At 42.5% G+C, this 18,070-nt stretch overlaps 1 protein-coding gene across 5 annotated transcripts; it reads right to left on the bottom strand.

Annotated features, from left to right (window-relative positions):
* Positions 1 to 863: 863 nt before the first annotated feature.
* Positions 864 to 12,288, bottom strand: LOC126981913 (uncharacterized). Of its 5 annotated transcripts, XM_050833571.1 has the most exons (10): positions 11,506 to 11,597; positions 8,978 to 9,068; positions 8,529 to 8,664; positions 7,515 to 7,725; positions 6,984 to 7,055; positions 5,067 to 5,163; positions 4,529 to 4,655; positions 3,412 to 3,667; positions 2,934 to 3,023; positions 864 to 2,333 (listed from the first exon to the last, which is right to left on the bottom strand). In XM_050833571.1, the coding sequence occupies exons 1-9, from the start codon at positions 11,580 to 11,582 to the stop codon at positions 2,939 to 2,941; spliced, it is 1,152 nt and encodes a 383-aa protein (XP_050689528.1). In that variant the 5' UTR covers positions 11,583 to 11,597; the 3' UTR covers positions 864 to 2,333; positions 2,934 to 2,938. The 5 variants fall into 5 exon arrangements, with proteins under 5 accessions (XP_050689528.1, XP_050689529.1, XP_050689539.1 ...); XM_050833572.1 differs by lacking the exons at positions 864 to 2,333; positions 2,934 to 3,023; positions 11,506 to 11,597 and adding an exon at positions 12,223 to 12,288 and having other exon boundaries at positions 3,287 to 3,667; XM_050833582.1 differs by lacking the exons at positions 864 to 2,333; positions 2,934 to 3,023; positions 11,506 to 11,597 and adding an exon at positions 11,871 to 12,028 and having other exon boundaries at positions 3,287 to 3,667.
* Positions 12,289 to 18,070: the final 5,782 nt, after the last annotated feature.

The raw sequence follows: 18,070 nt of genomic DNA, 5'->3' as shown, positions 1-18,070 counted from the left end.
TTCTTTATTGAATTATAGCAGCCACTTTTTGCTTCATTCCTGTAGCTTGGTGATGTCTTCTTGTAGGAAAGCCGCATCCAACGGGTTAAGAATAGGGAGTTTTTTTTTCTGTTTCGCGGGAGAAAGTTCAAACACGTGCAGAGAAAACAGTAATTTGAGAGACTTTTTATTGATTTAAGACAGTAATATAGCACAAAAGCATTGGTAGTCAGAACTCAAATTAGGGCATTGCCAAAGACTTTTCTCTCTCTCTCTCTCTCTCTCTCTCTTTTTTCACTTTTCTTTTTCTCTGTCTTTCTTTTTTCTTCCTTTCTCTGTTTCTTTGCTTCTGTCTTTCTCTCTCTCTTTCTTTCTTTCTTTCTTTCTCTTTTTAATCTCTCTCTCTCTCTCTCTCTCTTTTCTATACAATCTTCTTTATACCTTCAGAAAATGGACAAGACTACTCTGGATAAAAGCAAATACAATAAACAACAATAATAATAATAATAATAATAATAATAATAATAATAATAATAATAATAATAATAATGATAAGATAGTGAGGGTTTACACGCCTAGGATGATGTGACAAGGAGGAACACGAGCGACACAATAAATACAGTATTTGGGGGAGTGGCCTTGGAAGATAACAGCTGATAGTGATGGTGGAAAAAGACCAGTTTAGTAATTCCCCGTAACAGTGATAATGAGCCAGGAGAGGAGAAGATGAAGAAGATGATCCATTTTTTTAGTGTTCTCCTTTTATTGTTCTTGTTCTTGTTGTTCTTTTTGTTCTTCTTGTTCTTCATTTTGTTCTTCTTGTTCTTCGTCTTCCTCTTCGTCTTCGTTTTCTTCTTCTTCTTTTGTTTTTGTTTTTCCTCTTCTTTTTCTTTTTTCTTTTCTTTTTCTTTTTCTTCTTCTTCTTCTTCTCCTCCTTTTAGTGGGCGAGACGCTAATATCTTTGCTTTCTCCTCCCTCTTCTTCTCGCTTTCCCCTTCTTCTTCCTTCCTCCTCTTCCCTTTCTCCTTCTTCTTTCCTTTCTCCTCCTCCTTCTTTTTCCTTAAATTGCTTCTTATCTCCTCCTCCTCCTCCTCATTCTTCTTCTTCTTCTTCTTATTATTATTATTCATAGAGACAGCACAGCCAGTATAAAATTCCCTCTCTTTCTCCTCCTCCTCCTCCTCCTCCTCCTTCTCTCTTTCTCCATCTTCTTCCTCCTCCTCCTCCTCCATCATCTCCTTATTTTTCAGTATAAATCACCTCCTTCTCCTCCTTCTTCTCCTTCTCTCTCCTCCTTTTCTTTCCTCAAATAAACACACAGAGTATATAATTATATTAAGTTTGTGTATAATACTGTGATACATATAAATGACGGTATAAACAAATAGTTCTCCGTCATAATATTTTAAAGCCTTATAATCACACTGGTAGGATCACAACAGGGAGAGGCAAACCCCTACACTAAAGATGAAAGAATACGCCATTTCGTTTATATGGTGGTTGGTATTCTCAAACGCTTCCCCCCCCTCACGTCATCCATTTCCAGAGGCCGTAAAGGAGATCAGGCGGGTTCTAATCAAGGTTCTAATGAGTAGTATTTCAGGTTCACGGTACAGGAGAAGAGTCAGACTACCACCATCAGAGAGTCATAAAATTACTACTCCTGGAAATGCCCCAAAGTCCTATGATAATCTTGTCAAATATGTGTGATTGGGCGCCGAAATGTTTAAAAATTTAACCCTAAGTGAAAGATACGATTTCGTCTGTATATTAATGGAATGAATAAATGATTTTGCATATATACACTGGAAACGCCCACAAGTCCTATACGCTCCCGCTCCAGGCACCGACGCGAGGCAGTGCTGGACCCAGAGAACGGCAGCGTGCCCACCAAGCAGACGAGGAAGAAGAAGAGGGACTTGGAATACAGCGGCGAGCAGGTGTAGAACGTGTTATGCAGATATGAAAACCTTGTTAAGTATGTGTGCTTGGGCGCCGAAGGGGTTGAGGGTCGTATTTTAAAACATTTCTTCTCCCAAGTTCACATATTTGACATGGCTTTCGTAGGAGCTGTAGGCCTTTCCAGGGGTAGTTTTATGACCCTGGTGGTAGTTTGACCCTTCTTCTGTGCCATGAACCTTAAAAAACACTCATGAAAACTCGATTGATCCCCTCTTTGACCTTTAGAAATAGTTGATGTGGGAAGCGATGGTGTCTTAAAATACAGCCCTAACTTCGTCCTGCAGCGGTCCGGCCTTCACTGCTCCTGTGGATTTTCTTCTTGGTGGAGTCTCATGATCTCCTCAATATCAAAATCGTCTGCCTCCTCCTCTGTGGTGATATTGCCGATGAAACTGGAAGAGAAGTATTCATTAGTGATTTCTTTATTCTTATTTTATGCTTGTACAGTTACGCAGCTTATCGAGTGGTCCAAGCCCCCGTCATTACTGGACCCCCTTACTGACCCTCCTTCACCGTTCAGAGGCGAGGATGAGTGAAGAAAGAAAAGAAGCCTTGTGTTTATGTACCGAGTTCCCTCATATTCTGGCACCCACAAAGGCCCGCAGACATAGGGCCAGTTTCACAGTTCCCCATGATGGGTTAGTGAGCTCCCAAACCAATACCAGAGCCTTCGAAATTTCCTTGTATAGTGTCTGGTGTTTATATTTAAGTTCACAGATTTGATGAAACTATACAAGAAAAGTCTTGTGCATTTAGTGTGGCATCGAAGACCTCCCCATTTTGGATTGTATGGGATTCTATAGTTTGGTTCGGGCTGTTACGAAGACACTGTGTTGGACTGTGAAACCGACTCATATACTCCTAACCCTCATGTTTTAGGGATAGCACCAAGGGGTCAGTTTTGTACCTAGACACCCTTGATGATGATGATGATTATGATGATCCAGATGATGATGATGATATACTTCGTTAACAAAAGTCGCGCACCGTACCTGTCCTAGTCGGCGCCCTTGTGAAGGCTCATGTACTCGTGAAAATCTATCTTGACCTCCTCCTCCCCCGTGGTGATACTGTCAAAGGTGCTGGAAGAGAAGTATTCATTAGTGATTTCTTTATTCTTGTTTTATGTTGGTACAGTTAAGCAGCTTTACGAGTGATCCAAGCCCCCGACCTTACTGGCTCCCCTTACTAACCTTCCTTCACGGTCCAGAGGCGAAGGTTGAGTGAGGAAAGAAAAGAAGCTGTGTGTTTATGTACCGAGTTCCCTCATATTCTGGCACCCACAAAGGCCCACAGACATCTGTTCCTAAGCCTTATTCTGGCACCCACAAAGGCCCACAGACACATCCCTAACCCTCATGTTTTAGGGCTGGCACTAAGGGGTCATTTTCGTACCCTAGACACCCTTGATGATGATGATAATGATGTTGCTGCTGCTGATACTTCGTTAACAAAAGCCGTGCACCGTACCTGTACTTGACGCGGACCACGTCCAGCATTTTCTTGGCCCCAGCCTTCCGTAACTCGAATTCATTGAGTGGTTCATTGGACTCAGTGTCTGCCTCGGGTTGTTTATAATCCTCTGAGGCATAAACGATTCTTTTGATGCCGGCCTGAATGAGCACCTTGATACACTCGTTGGTTGGGAAGAGTGTGGTGTAGAGGGTGGAGCCAGTCACGTCCCTCGTCATTCCGAACATGTAGGCGCTGACTGCTGCGTGGCACACTGGAACACACACACAAATGGTTGGCTTTCTCAGACGCTCCCGCCTCTCACATCAACTCTTTCCAAGGACAAACTACCACCAAGGTTATAAAGCTACTACCCCTGGAAATGCCCAAAACTCCTACGAAAGATCCACCACGGGTCATTAGGTGGATTGTTTTTTTTTTCAATGGCCAGTGTCTCTCCCTCCTCATCACACTGCCTCCCTGTCTACTTTGACCTGCCTGGTGGGCGGCGACCTGGCACCTCCATCCCAGCAGCTCTCCCTGGTGCCTCATCATCCTCCCTCCTCCTCACATGTCCAAACCACCTCAATCTCCTCACTCTCAGCACTGCACTCAGCTCCTCACTGGACACCCCATCTCTCCATGTGACCCCAGCCATATACTCTCCGATCCCGGCCAACTAACATCCCCAGCAGGTCTCCTCAGTGTCTCTCCCTCCTCCTCACGTGTCCGTACCAACTCAACCTCCTCACTCTCAGCACTGCACTCAGCTCCTCACTGGACACCCCATCTCTCCACGTGACCCCAGCCATATACTCTACGATCCCGGCCAACTAACATCGCCAGCAGGTCTCCTCAGTGTCTCTCCCGCCTCCTCACATGTCCAAACCACCTCAATCTCCTCACTCTCAGCACTGCACTCAGCTCCTCACTGGACACCCCATCTCTCCATGTGACCCCAGCCATATACTCTCCGATCCCGGCCAACTAACATCCCCAGCAGGTCTCCTCAGTGTCTCTCCCTCCTCCTCACGTGTCCGTACCAACTCAACCTCCTCACTCCCAGCACGATACTCAGCTCATTCAACCCACATCCTCCTCACTGCCGGAAGGAGAGGGAAAAAGCTGTGCCTACCATAAGGGTATTTGGTCTCCTTTTTCGTGCCGCCCCTTTTATGCCAGAGCTCTTTGTCAGCGGAGAGCAAGTAGTTGTAGCCCAGGCCAACGATCCTATTGTCAGGCATCACTATGCATGACCCGACCTGGGAGAAAAAGAGACAAGCATGTCATTAGCCTCATCAACAAGCGGCCTGAATCAGTTTTTGTCCATTTCCAGATTTCTGGCGCAATCAATTTTTGGATCATGTGTCGGGGCAGCTTTTGGCATATAGTTGCACCATTCCAGTTCTTTCTAGCACAGTGGGCGTTATTTTGTAGTTGGCTCTGTACAGTTTATCTTTTACTGAAAGGGAGGCAGGTCAAAGGCAAAAAACATAAAACAAAAATCTAAAAAAGCCCGTCAGACGCTGCCCCAAACACAAGGGAATAGAACAAGAGGCCAGAAGGGAGGTCAGTTCTGGGTGGTGAGGCGTCTTGATGCTCTCCTCTGCGTCCCGGCTTGGCGCAACACTTATTGTTTCACTTTATCCAGGCTCAAAGAGCACGGCACCAACCTTAGTATTGGGGTCCGGGCTGCGGCGGGCAGTGAGCGCAGCCATGGCCATGAAGTAACGCTCCCAGCGCAGGTAATCTTCCCTCTTGGTGCGTTTGCTGAAGGTGATGGTGGTCATGTAGATTGGGTCACACACACACACACACACACACACACACACACACACACACACACACACACACACACACACACACACACACACACACACACACACACACACACACACACACACACATACACATACACACACACACACACACACACACACACACACACACACACACACACACACACACACACACACACACACACACACACACACACACACACACACACACACACACACACACACACATACACATACACAACACACACACACACACACACACACACACACAAGGCAGGCAAACTGTTTTTTTCGATATGAATGGTGTACTGCTGGCTCTAATATGTACAGGCTTCAACTTTGCTATCAGGGGCAAAGAGGCTGGCAGCAGAGCAACGGTTGGTCGGCATCTCAGACGCTTCGGCCCTTCACATCAACTATTTCCAAAGGCCAAAGATGGGATGAATCGATTTCTGATGAGTGCTTTTTATAGGTTCATGGTACAGAAAAAGGGTTAAACTACTACCAGGGTCATAGAAATATCTCTGGAAATGCCCAAAACCCCTACGAAAGCCGTGTCAAATACGTGTGTTTGGACGCCGAAATATTTAGTAATAGCCAAGACTAGAGAGACAACAGTTTCGACCCGACCAGTGAATTCTGAACTGCTTTGCTGCATCTATATTCTTTGGGCCGTATTTTAATTAAGCCACCATCGCTTCTCACATCAACTATTTCTTAAGGTCAAAGAGGTGATCAATCGGGTTTTCATGAGTGTTTTCTAAGGTTCATGGCACAGAAGAAGGGTCAAACTACCACCAGGGTCATAAAACTACCCCTGGAAAGGCCTACAGCTCCTACGAAAGCCATGTCAAATATGTGAACTTGGGCGACGAAATGTTTTAAAATACGACCCTTTGTCCTGAGTGACGGGGAAACGATCGACACTTTGCCCAACAAGTGATTTCCGTGCTTAATTAACTCCCTGAAAATGAAAGTCCTGGCATTGCAATAGGGCTGAAGGCTTTTGCATACCCTGGCTTTCCACATAGTTAAGTAGCCAACGCCAGAATATTTCAATCGGTTCAATATAATGTGCGGTAAAGTTGGAAGCATACGCTACACCTGCGCGTGGCGGCGGTGCTCATCTCCGTCATGTTGCAACTTGAACCTGTGGTGGGAGTGGGAGTGAGGGAAAAGGAAAAGGGAGGAAAGAGGGAGGGGATCGGCAAGGAAGGATGGAGGGAGTAAAATGAGCTGGAGAAATAGTTGTATGTATGTATGTGTGTGTGTGTGTGTGTGTGTGTGTGTGTTTAACCCGACAGGGCCAGTGTGACATCCGGGTTACCATGCACAGTTACCTTCCCCAGGTTTCCCCATTTATCGATTACCTATTTACCTACCTATTATTATTACCTACCTAGTTACCTATTCATCGACCAGTCCGAAAGGAAGGCTGAACATATGGGTGGGCCGTATGCCGACTGCCCAGGCCGGGATTCGAACCCAGGCCCGAGGATTCGTAGTCAGGGACGGTAACCATTGCACCGTGGAGGTTAATGTTGACTTTAACAAATACATTATACAACTGATAGGAATCCTGTGGCACTAAAATTATATACGCTGGAAACTGGTACACAATCTTCCGAGGCAAACAAACACAAGTAAGTTTTTTTTCTCCCTTGGTGCCGCCCGTAGCGCCGCGCCGATAGGCTCTCTTGAAGGGCCTCTTGGACGACCCCAGTCCGTTAGTGGCGCAGGCGAATTGTATTTATAGTGGGTGCCGTTATGTGTGACTATAATCCAGCTTACCTTTTAGGGCTGGAGCCGCCATCTGTTTTTCCATCCAGAAGATGTATTTTCTTTTGCTTGGGCTTGTAAAGGCTGCGAAGAGAAATCATGTTTTGTTATTACTCGTATTTATTATGCCACACAATTATCTGCACTCTTCATGAATAGTTCTGGCACCACTGACATGTGTTATATGCTCGTCTCGTCTATTCTTCCTTCTGTTTAATAGTGGTCGAGTTAATGAAAATATAATCTGTAGATATTATTTTCTTCAAGGGAGCATACGCTATACCTCCTTGAACATAAGACCCTCCATTACCCTTCCCTACCCTCTGCCCCTCCACTTCTTTATAATTGTCCACATTTTCTCGTACTCTTCTCTCATTGCTTTCACTTTTCTTGTCTCTTTCTCGGCTCTCAGGTGTTTGGGGGCTGCTGGACAGGTGCCTTATATTGTCCGCACTCCTCCCCCTTTACCTGCTTCGCCTATAATAATGACAATAATAATAATAATAATAATAATAATAATAATAATAATAATAACCAACATACTTGACTTTCATGCCGGCCTCTTGCAGCAGTAGCCCAGCAACCTTCTCATCGTCGTTGTTCACGGCGTAGAGGTAATGGATTTCCTTGATCCCTGACTGAATGATCAGCTTCGTGCACTCACTACAAGGGTACCTCGTCTGGAAGATCCGGCAGTCAGACAAGTCAATCTCCGTGTACTTATTGACGATGGCATTCAGCTCGGCATGACACACTGCGGAGGATAGGAAGTAGGGTGAGGTAAAGTTGGGAGCTGCGCGTGGCTAGAGTAGTAAGTCGAAAGCAGCGGGGGCCGCGGGTGTGGGGGAGGCATGTATTTATAAAGAAAGTTCAAAAGAACGGTCAACATGAAAATCTCGCTAGAAAGAAAAGGAGGCAGCACTGCGGCGGAATCAAACGCTTTCTGAAAATCGAGATAGACTACGTCCAGTGATTTTGTTACATCATAAACTATGAAGAGATCATTACAAACGGTTCGACAAGCAGGATCTCTTGTTACGGAAGCTATGTTGAGAATCCTTAATTAATGAGTGACTTTCATGGGATCTTACAATTGGTTTCTAATTACGCTCTCGAGTAACTTACCTACTACTGAAGGTAGTGGGCCTGTAATTACCCGGTACTTTTTGTCTCCTTTCTTAAAAATCAGTGTTACGTTAGCCATTATTCAATCCGAGGGGACGATGCCTTGTCGCAACAACATATTGAATACGGTTGTGAGAGAAGAGAGTACTTCGCTTTTTGCTTCTTAAGGTACCGCTATGGTTGAGAGTATGGACACGTACACATTAAAAATTAGTAAAAAAAAAAAAAAAAAAAAAAAAAAACCCTATCAGCAGCTAGGACTTGAAATTAATAGGATATATTCAGTGATGTGTGTGTGTGAGAGAGAGAGAGAGAGAGAGAGAGAGAGAGAGAGAGAGCAAACATTTCTACCAGACCAGTACTAATACTACCAAAAATCCTACAGTAAATGCCAAGATCTTTACTACTACTACTACTACTACTACTACTTACCATACGTGTGCTTATCCATTTCTTTTTGACGCTTGTCCTTGCCCCAGTGAGCTAGGTCGTCCGGCCAGCCGTTGGGCATTCCGTTGTACCCGATGCCCATTATCCTGTTCTTGGCGTTGACGATGCATGCCCCGACCTGATAATGGGGAGGTGATTTTATCTTCTTGCTATTGTCTTGCTGTATTGCATTGTATCGTACTGTATGGCACTGTGTAACTTATTGTGTTGTATTCTATTTCTTATTGCATATCTTATTGTATTATGTTCTATCTCATTGCATTGTATTGTATTATATATCTTATTGTATTATATTGTATAGCTTGCTGTATTGTATTGGGTATTAGAGTCCTTTTCATTATCTTATTGCAACTCTCATCACCATTGTAGCCGTTCTCCACTATCTTATTGTTTGCATGGATGACACACGCCCCCCCCCCCCCCCCACACACCTGTGTACTGGGGTCCTTGCTCCTCTTGCTAGTGAGGAAGGCCACAGCCATGAAGTAGTCTTCCCAAGAGAGAACATCTTCTTCAGGGTCCCTGGAAAACAAGAGAACTCTGACGCATAGTTTGGTCGATAATCTCAGACGTTTCCGACTCTCACATCAACTATAATTCCATACTCCGAAAAGGATATCAGTCGGGTTCCAGTGAGTGTTCTTTGAGGTTCGCGCCACAGAAGAATGCCAAACTACCATCCAGGCCACAACACTTCCTTTGTAAATGTTAACACCTTACGAAAACCTTGTCAAATAATGTGTAGATACTTGGGCGCCACTTGGCTAATAAAAGTATAAGGACCAACATGATCTTGCCAACGCTATCTACGCTGTCACGTATAGAGGTGATGTACTGTGTGAAAGGGGAGTTATGCACAGAGGTGAAGTAATGTATAAAAATGAAATAATGTATAAAGGTCTAAGCTGACAGTATGATAAAGGGGAAGTAACAAAAATTAAGCCCGTATTCTTAAACGTCTCGGGGGACCTTAGTTCGCCTCTTTGAACAGACTCTCGCTGAGGTTTCAGGACTTTTCATAGACTGCTTTGGTTTCACTTGACTTCTGCACCTAGAACTGTAACATCACCAATGAAATCTGGTTAATCTTCTCCGTGGTCTTAGAAAATAATCACAACGGGAGCCCAATACTTATAAGAGGACTCAGCATGGGCCTCACAACTATATAGATGTCCCAGGCCTAAGATACTTTTTAGACGTGGGACTGTAACATCGAGCCATCATGACACGAGCTGTGGACGTGAGGTTCGGGCGTCATGTGGTGTGTCAGGAAGTGAATGATAATGATAGATCTTCACCTTCTCATTATCTTCGTTCCATTTCCTGTTTTAACCCATCACGCACCTTCTCAAGCTCACGTCCACTCCTTGCTTGTGTCCTGATGGCTGTCGATGCTACAGTCCACCCCCCATACATCTTTTCGTTATTTTTCATCCCATTCCCCGACACAACACATGATGGAGTGCAGGGCGTGGAGTGTGGAGTGGTGCATAATGGCACTATTCATGAACACTTATAAACAACAACAACTTGTGGCTGCTAACCCGTTCATGGTGCAGAGGTCATGTAAAACTATCACTTGGGTCACAAAACATTCCATGAAGACTACAACAGCTCCTACGAGAGGCTTAAACAGGTGAACTGAGGGGCCGATGCGTTAAGTTGAGGACAGGAGGAGAGGGGACGAGAGCCGCTTATCTGGCTGCACTGAGGATGTACGGCAACCAACCATTACCGACGTGCACAGCCTTCAGTAAAATCAATTAGAATTAACATAACTCATGGCAGCATCAGCCGTAAGCTCTCATGGGCAGTGCATGGGTAGCAGCTCGAGTTCACTTTTCTGCTCAGTACTGTCAGACGCTTCCGCCCCTCGCATCAACCATTTCCAAAGGTCGAAAAGGAGATCACTTTGGTTCTCATAAGTTTTTTTTTATATGTTCATGGCACGGAAGAAGGGTCAAACTACTATCAGGGTCACAATACTGCGTACCCCTCCATGGAAATGCCCCAAACTCCAACGAAAGCCTTGTCAAATATGTTCGGATTACCCTCGATTTAAATTCGGTTTGATTAATGTCTGCACTGTTAAGCCCAAACTCTGCTACCTCTTACAATTGCAATAACCGCGGTCCTTACTCCAGAAACAGTTCGTCTTCTCTCTAAATTAAAGACCATTTGGAAAAGGGAGGAAGAAGATAAGCGCATGCATCCTACCAGAAATTGCAGAGGCTACTTTAAGCTTAAAAGATAAGGAAGCAGATAAGAAACAATGGGAAAAACTCATATAAAAGGAACTTAACCGACTTCTTACATTACTAATAAAACTCTCCATGATAAGAAACAATGGGAAAAACTCATATAAAAGGAACTTAAGCGACTTCTTACATTACTAATAAAACTCTCCATGATAAGAAACAATGGGAAAAACTCATATAAAAGGAACTTAAGCGACTTCTTACATTACTAATAAAACTCTCCATGATAAGAAACAATGGGAAAAACTCATATAAAAGGAACTTCAGGACTTCTTACATTACTAATAAAACTCTCCATGATAGGACTTTACCTATATCATATATATCATACAAGTATTATTTTACAACCAAATTGTTTACCTGATTTTTTACGAATATTTTTCAATTAGCTGATCGGATTATCCCAATCTGGACCCTATTTTCTCTCCTCACTTTACGTTCTCAAACAGTATAATTCACTGGGGATATTTTCATGCTATGGGCGGCTGAATAACTCTCATCTGAAGCTATTTTTTTGCCAGGGAGTCACAGGCAAGGATGAAAGACATATTTTTTGTCTCTCATCTTTGGTCACAGGTGCGAGGGCGGGGGAGGGAGGGATGTCTGTGAACGCGTCATGGCCCCATCTCACCCCAATTTCCTCTCCTCTGTTTAGGTTCTCAGATGATGTAGTTCAGCGGGGATATAACTGAATAACTCACATGTGTCTCCTATTTCTTTCCAGGGAGTTGAGGTGAGGGAGGTGGGTCCCACGCGTGATCGATACAACAATGGTCATGCCTCCATCTCACCCTATAAAATCTCCTCTCCTCTGTTTACGTTCTCAGATAATAACGTTCAATTGGGATATTCATGGTATGGGCGGCTGAATAAATCAAATGTGTTCTAATGATTTCCTCTCCTCTCTTTACGTTCTCAGATAATATAACTCAGCGGGGATATTTTCATGGTATGGGCGGCTGAATAACTCAAATGTGTTCTAATGATTTCCTCTCCTCTCTTTACGTTCTCAGATAATATAACTCAGCGGGGATATTTTCATGGTATGGGCGGCTGAATAACTCACATCTGTAGCTTATAATTTCTTTCCAGGGGGTCGAGGTGAGGGAGCCAAAGGCGTGTGTGTGTACGCGTCAGCCGGCCGAGAAGCTTTAGGCCCGTCGCCCCGCCTGTCCCCCGCCACACAGCCCTGACTCACCGCCCCGGACGTGCGTCACCACATCGCTCATCACACTTCACCTCCCTCGCCAGCATGAGCACCAAGACAGGTGAGCCGGGGTCCTGGGACTACCACGGGGGCCACGGGGCGGGCATGGGCGCGGGGAGGGAAGGACAGCTGGCCTGGGCTGGGGGAGTGCCATTGACCTCCTGGCTAAGGCCCACAACAGGTTGACGGGTGGTTGTGGTGTGTCTCTTACCTCTTCAGCTTTTTGTTTATGTGGGCGGACATCTTGAGCCTGCAGGAGAAGTGGGTGAGAAGAGTGCCCGAGGAAGGCCGGGGCAGGTTATATACCGTACTCGTGTGAGGAGGGGCGACCCTCCCCCTGGCCGCCCCCAGTGTGCAAACAGCAACATTATCATATCTTCATCAAATGCTCTTATCTGTGATTGGAACGTGACAGGTTTTCACGGAAAGCCAAACAATAAAAATGACGATCTTCCTACCGTATCACCTTTTTTGGTAAACAATATGACTTCATTGAGGTAACTAATGAAGCCTGGCCAACCAATGTAGCATGGTCTATAAATGGGTACCCGGGGAATCCTGGGGAAGGTACACACTGCTAACCTTAACCCGGGAGCTGTGGGGATCATGTTTCTTAAAGGCCCCTCTGAAAAATGAGACAAAATCATCACTCACGCAAACCATTTCATTATATATATCAACGTATTTGTGATAATTTTATGTATCATCTATTTTTTGGGGTTTAAATCATGGCAAAAATTTAGCCTGTTGCTGGTACACGGTACAGCCACAAATTTGGCCCGTCGCTGCTTCCGGATTAATGTCACACCTGCCCTGTGTCCCGGGGTGATGTGTTACCACCCGCCACAGTCTGAAAGGCCAGTGAGCACTGAGGCCTCGTGCATGTATATCATATGCCCCAAAACTTTACCTTTTACCAATGTAATTGAAGAGGTAGTAAAATAACTGCACCAAAATGTGAAATTTGCCCAAACCATAACGATGTCCTAGTTTGGCCGATTTGTAATTGGCGGAATGAAATACGTCAAGCTCGCAGGTCAGTCATGTGGTTGATAATAGATTAAACTGGGGAATATGTGGATTATTGTCACCCTTTGTGCTGCCAATGACTATAGATATGGTGTGAATCTTATCATACGTACATATCAAAAGTGATTAAACTTAACAAATTTAGACCAACCTAACTACATCTAACCTAACCTTCCTCTCCTGCTGCCAAAATGAGATAAGCTAGACTGCTCTCGTAAAATTTTTACATCAATATTTTTAAGTTTCTTTAATTTTCTGGAAGCTATTAGTTACTGTGGTAACCTGGAGGTCACACTGGCCATGTTTCCCAGGGTAATGGGTCCTTCCTACCACAGACTCGAGGGTCATTGCAATGGAACTGAGCACCGAGGCCAGGCACAGCCATAGTGTATGCCCAAAACTTTACCTCTACGTTATTAGTTTGTTCACTGCCCTTAGAGAAATAAAATTCAACACAATGTAAGCAGTAACTTCGCTCAAGATGGATACTGCAAAAGAAGCATTAGCCCCTTCTTTACAAATACATTCTAATATTCCTGCATCTTAGGAACTTCACAATAACAATAGCTCTGGGCATTACTGCCGTGCCCAGCCCTGCCCCTCCTCACGCTTCCTGAGGTGCCCACCACACACTCCCTTGTGCCTGTGCGAATAATGGGTCACTAATGAATGTAGAAAAGTTACAGTTCCTTTAGTTACTTATTTTCAGGGCAAAATAATAAAAATACTTTTATATACAGCGAGGCTGTTTGACTATTCACCAGGCAATAATAATAGGTGACAGTCCCTTCTTATATAAAATACAGTAAACCCTTGCTTTAATGAGCCATTTTGGGGGAAGGGGATAACTTTATATCCGAAAATCTGTTATATCCGAGGAATCCGAACTTTTGATATATAACAAACTTTGTTTGCTATATGAGCTGAAAGTTTGCTATTTCCGTATATAACAAAGCTTCATTATTTTCGGTGAAAATTTGTGTACCTATGTGCATGCAGTCATCACAAATACTACACCCTACAGGGAAATCAAAACAATGATTACACATTGGATACTAGGTTACACTGACCAACGCATGTGTATATGCTCGTCCAGCCCACCACTGAACATAACCCCACAATCACCAAAATTGTTTGGTACATCCCCGCACATACAGGAAAGGTAAAAATGTTTGTTAAAGCTGAAATTGATATATCGAGGTTTGTAAAAATGAGGATTTACTCTACTTCTTGGGCAAGGTAATCAAAGGACTTTTATAGGGCAAGGGTATTTGGCTGTTGACCAAGCAATAATAATGAGGTCAGTGGGGTGTAGTCTTTAATCAATTAACCCAGCAAACAGGTTGGTCTTATTTATTATTCATTTATTTATTCTTTACCCATCATTTATTCTGTTACTGTTTATTGATCTCTGCAAAATTGGTAATATTCTTGACATATATAGAAAAAATCTCTGTACATACATAAAATAAATAGAGCCGAAAGGAGTACAATTATACATTAGTAAAGAGCTATTTATAAAGTAACTGAAGCACATCTGAATCAAGCTTAAGTGAAGGGGATTATGTATGTACAGTATGTCTAATTGCTGAATTGATGGGATTGAGTAAGTTGATCAGTTGAGAATGATGGAGAGAGTCATGTCGCAGAATGCTGTATTATTGCATCTGTTATTGTATTGCTAAAGTCAACACCAACCTGTTAACTCATTAGGGATTGTTTTTGTTCCCCGTATTGTGTTTTATTCTACTCCTTACTTTACTGGAACTGTCTTTTATTTTTTGGTATCTGTGTGCTCATTGGAAGGATTCTGTTTGGGTCTGTCATTGTATTTATTTTCCGTTGATATTCGTTCATGACCCCCAATAATAATAGTAATAATAATAATAATAATAATAGTAATACGCATAAGTTGCCTTTATCACTGACTGACATTTACAAAGGTTACAGTGAACGAAGATAGTTGTATGTATGTATGTACCTATGTGTTCTGTATATTGTTTTTTGTCATCCATTCGTATAAGTAAATATCTATGAATAAGGACGGTTGTGTTGTTGAATGTTGTATGTATGTATGTTGGTATATTTTTGTGTGTATGTATGTATGTTGGTATTTTGTTTGTGTATATGTATGTTGGTATATGTTTGTGTGTATGTATGTATGTATGAATTAGTATTTGTGTGCCTGTATGCTACATCATTTTTATCATACATTGGCATACACAGGTAGAGAGGTCTCAGTGACAGAACTTTTAGCTGAGGTCGGGCAAGCTGTAGGCCTAAGTGGCATATTACAAGTCAAACCCGAGAATTTTCCGGTTCCTACAAAGGTTGGTTTAGGGGCCGTATTACAAGTCCAATCCAAGAAGTTTCGGGTTCCTACAGAGTTACCTATTCATCTTGAACTCTGTAGGGACCCGAAACTTCTCGTATTGGACTTGTAATACAGCCCCTAAACCGACCTTTGTAGGGACTCAAAACTTCTCGGGGTTGACTCGTAATACGGCCCAAAATCTTGGATGCTACAAGTCTGTTAGTATATACAAGTTTGGTGTGGGGGTTTGCTGTATAGGCTCATATATTATATTATATTAAACTTTGGACATACACAGCCCCATATTCTCATTCTTTGGACATACACAGCCCCATATTCTCATTCTTTGGACATACACAGCCCCATATTCTCATTCTTTGGACATACACAGCCCCATATTCTCAAACTATTCAGGGCTCACATACCCACAGTTGATTAGGCTTCATAGCTGTTGTGGATATCTCCATGGTGGGTAGTTTCATGAGCCAAGTGATGGTGTGACAAGGCCTCAGCGCCACAAACACTCATGAGCACCCGAAAGAAAGAACCAGATGGAGAGATGAAACTAGAAGCGTTATATATGTATGCAGGATGGAGGAAAACAGAAGCATGTGACAGACAGGTACATAGAGATAGACAGAAGAGAGACAAAGCAATACAAGTCCAAATCATAATTATAAGAATCAGTTGGAAGAATGAAACCAATGAAATTAGAACCAGGAGGAGCAGGATTTTTTTTATTTCTTTTATTTTTTTTTTACAACAATGGAGACAGCTCAAGGGCACAGGATGTAGGAAAACAAAAGTATTGGGGACTAATAATATAATGACTGGAAATATATAGTTTGTAAAGCTTAAGAGTGCCCCCCCTCCTCCCCCCCCCAAAAAAAAAGCTGTCCCCAATATGTTTGTATGGTACGTAGTAGATGTGTGACCTAACAACACGCTTTCTCTCTCTCTCTCTCTCTCTCTCTCTCTCTCTCTCGACATGGCAACAGTGTTCTGGGGGCCTTTCACAGGTGTGGTGGTTATTCCTGCTAGCCAGGCAGTACACAGCTGTTCACCCTCCCCCCTACCCTCCAACCTCCACCATCACCACCACTCAGGATTGGAAAAAATCATGATTTTCTTTTTATCAATAAATAATTGATTTATTTGATTTAAATCAGATTTCTTATTGAAATTGATCTTTTTATTTAAATGATTTTTTAATCTGAATTTTTTGGTTTACGTTTATTTGTATCACTTTTATGAAGACATTTTCTTGTAAGAAACTGCCGTTGTCAAATGAAACCATAGTTTGGTGTTGTCACATTACCCCAAATGAGTTGGCACCCTAAAATTATGAAAATAAGTAGAAAAATCCTGATAGTTTAATGATTTAATCAGATAATGACAAGTTCAAAGGAAAGGCAATCATTCCTTGGTGCATGACTTGTTACAGGATCAGTACAGGACAAGCAGACGTACAAATGGACCACATTTTATTCCTTCTTCCTTTCATATATATATATATATATATATATATATATATATATATATATATATATATATATATATATATATATATATATATATATATATATATATATATATATATATATATATATATATATATATATATATATATATATATATATATATATATATATATATATATATATATATATATATATATATATATATATATATATATATATATATATATATATATATATATATATATATATATTTAAGTACAGTATATTAATTTTGATTTAAATATTTTTTTTACTCTAATTTTAATCGATTTAAATCAAAACAACCCTGCTACCACTATGATCATCATCACCCGCACCACTACCACCACCATATTGGCGGTGATGGTGGTAGTTGTGGTGGTGGTGACTCAATCAGGCACGGCATAAAAAAAAGGGTTCTGCTATTTTCCCATGTCTTAGTTTTTTTTTTTTAATATACGTACAAGTATGAAACCGTCACAAAACTTGCTGGTCTTAACTTTGACAGACAGACTCACGGTAAATCTGTCAGTCTTACACGCTTTTAAGTATTTATTTGCTTATTGCGGGCTGGTAATTGCTACGAGCCACTCCCATGCCGAGTTTTTTTTTTTTCACTTAACGGATCTCGACGCGCTGATAACGTTCCCTGATAACGTGATAATTATTAAACGTTTCTGGTGAAGTGTTGGATTTTTAGCTTATATACGCACCTTTATGCTTCTACTACTCTAACTACTACTACTGTCACCACCACCACTACTACTACTACTACTACTACTACTACTACTACCACCACCACCACCACCACCACCACTAATGATAATGCATTTCCGGTTCTCATATGGTTCTCCACTTTGCTGATACCTAATAAAATGATTGCTATTGGTCTAATGGTACCTAATAGCAGAGTTCATTAAGAGAAAAATATTACGTCTTACCGCGGATTGGCTCGGGTCACGGCGTTATAGACTCTCAGCACGAGTATATGGCGTTGTCGATACCTGTGTAGAAGGACAAAGCGCCATATTTTAAAACATTTCTGCGCCCATGAACACGTAATTTACTAGGCTTTCGTGGGAGTTTAGGGCATTTCCAGGGGTACTTTTATGACCCTGGTGGTAGTCTGAGCCTCCTTCTATACCGTGAACCTAAAAGACCACTCATTAGAATTCGATTAACCTCCTTTTTGGCCTTTGGAAAGTGTTGATGTGAGA

The sequence above is a fragment of the Eriocheir sinensis genome, chromosome 4 (assembly GCF_024679095.1).
Source record: "Eriocheir sinensis breed Jianghai 21 chromosome 4, ASM2467909v1, whole genome shotgun sequence".
NCBI lineage: Eukaryota > Metazoa > Arthropoda > Malacostraca > Decapoda > Varunidae > Eriocheir > Eriocheir sinensis.
The sequence above is the reverse complement of the archived record's forward strand: the minus strand, read 5'-3'. Positions and strand labels throughout refer to the sequence as shown.

Bases quoted from the DNA above. Each gene is read 5' to 3' on its own strand.
- LOC126981913 (XM_050833570.1), bottom strand. From the start codon at position 11,582: ATGACCATTGTTGTATCGATCACGCGTGGGACCCACCTCCCTCACCTC. The intron at 5,164-6,983 runs GTAAGCTGGATT...CATCACCTTCAG, and splicing joins GGCGGCTCCAGCCCTAAAAG to CAAACGCACCAAGAGGGAAG. The intron at 3,668-4,528 runs GTAGGCACAGCT...TGTGTGTTCCAG, and splicing joins GGAGACCAAATACCCTTATG to TGTGCCACGCAGCAGTCAGC.